Genomic DNA, 1880 nt, shown 5'->3' on the forward strand with positions numbered 1-1880 from the left:
GTTCATTTTGTTTCATGCTCTAATTGGATAAAAATATTGGTGGGAAAACGTCGAAGATGTAATTCTTAATTAAGACACAAATTTCAGTGCAGAAAGGTCATATTAAATGTACTGTAGCGCTAAAAGAAGCATATTAACCCCCAATTTTTGATTTAAATTTTAATTAAGCTATGTATGTAGAAACTAAAAATATACTTGGCAAAAAAACTTTAAGACTTTAAATATCAGGATCGAACGTCGTTAACCTATGTTTAAAACATGCTGCTGTTTATATATTTCATATCTATACAGCATAGGGCTTTGATCTTCAATTAAAGCTCTAGCTTCAGCCATTCAAAAGGTAATTGATATGTTGGTACCAAGAGAAAGGGTTTGTAACAAGAAATACTCATGTGAATAATTTAATATTAAATTCGTACTAGCTGTTCAAAAACGCAAGTTTTACTTTTTTTATTCAATAACTTTTTGAAACGTGATTATTTCAGCGATTTCTGATTCTTATTTCAGAGAGTGTTTTCAGACACACCTAGAAAAAACATGTTAATACATAAATTACACCATTCTGCAACCTAGATGGAAAATTTAGATCGGGATCGAAAAACAATTTGACTAAAACCGAAAGTAAAACTGATCCACTACCGAGAAGGGCCAGAAGGAAATGACAAATGGAATCTTGTTCTTAGACCTTCTAAAGTTTTTATTCTAAAAAGAAATATATTGTTACTATTGAGAGGATAAAGAAGATGGCTACTGCTTTGACTGACAGCTCATCGTTTGAGGACGTCACAGTTTGTTCTATATGCTTTGAGAAATACAAAACACCGCGATATCTACCATGTTCTCATTCCTTTTGTCATGGCTGTTTATCGTCACATATTGTAAGTGTGTGTAAGTTTACAGAACCGCGCTTAGGTTTTAATTGTCCATTGTGCCGAAAATACACTCCAGTTGTCGGTCCGTTTGATAAGCCGGAGGAATGGGCAGAAACTTTTCCTGTAAATGAAATATTGGAGAAAATGCTAGGAAGTCCAGAACAAAAAATGTGCGATTCTTGTATGAGAGATAATGAAGAGGAAGAAGCGTCTGACTTTTGTTTATCTTGTTTGGAGTTTTTATGCAAAATGTGTACCAAGTTTCATAAGAAACATTTGTTATCAAGAGACCATAGCATCTGTCCTCTCAAAGAGTTAAAATCGCAACACATTCAGTCAGCCTTTGGAAAAGATGACATTTGTAAGAAGCACCCAGACCAAAAGCTGAAACTCTACTGTAACAAACATGAAGAGCCTTGTTGTGTTGTCTGTGGTGGCATGGAGCATAGACAATGCGACTCTGTTGAACCTATTGAAAGAGCTGCAGAATCTTTCAAAGCGAGTGGCACACTTGATAGCATTTTACAGGATGTGAGAAATTTTAAACAGAAATTGACACATGCAAAGGGCAAACAAGAGAGAAATATAACAGAACTAGAAGACACGTTAGACAGAGTTACAGAGGAGGCAGAAAAAGAAGTAAATGATCTTGTTTGTCTTATAGAGAGATTAAAAACAGAACATTTAGATGAGATTTCTGCTGTTGTAAAAAAAGCAAAGAAACACTTACTAGAAATGTGGGCACCTTGAGCGATGGTATTCAGTGTGCTGACTTTTGTTCTGATATCCTTGAAAAAGCCCAGGGAAAAGAAGATGAGTCAATCCTACCGATAAAATATTATGCAGCAAAAGAGGCATTTCAGAACCTGAAAAGAATAAGATTTAGGACAAAATTGGTACAGGTAATGGCTATGAAAGAACCTATTATGAAAGAAATAGCAAACATGAAGAAGTTGGCAAGTTTCAAGGTCACTGAATTGGTTGAAGATATTCCAGAGTTTTCCTTTG

At 34.8% G+C, this 1880-nt stretch overlaps 1 protein-coding gene across 1 annotated transcript; it reads left to right on the top strand.

The window, feature by feature from the left end:
* Nucleotides 1–588: 588 nt before the first annotated feature.
* On the top strand, nucleotides 589–1880 carry LOC134252668 (E3 ubiquitin-protein ligase TRIM45-like). The gene has a single exon (XM_062735158.1). It carries the CDS (start codon nucleotides 744–746, stop codon nucleotides 1620–1622), a length of 879 nt encoding a protein of 292 aa, XP_062591142.1. The 5' UTR covers nucleotides 589–743; the 3' UTR covers nucleotides 1623–1880.

The sequence above is a fragment of the Saccostrea cucullata genome, unplaced genomic scaffold, assembly GCF_032062105.1.
Source record: "Saccostrea cucullata isolate Sc308-1 unplaced genomic scaffold, CSIRO_AGI_Scuc_v1 ctg6183, whole genome shotgun sequence".
Classification (NCBI taxonomy): domain Eukaryota; kingdom Metazoa; phylum Mollusca; class Bivalvia; order Ostreida; family Ostreidae; genus Saccostrea; species Saccostrea cuccullata.

What these genes read in the sequence shown, in the direction of transcription:
- LOC134252668 (XM_062735158.1), top strand. Translation starts at nt 744, where the DNA reads ATGGCTACTGCTTTGACTGACAGCTCATCGTTTGAGGACGTCACAGTT.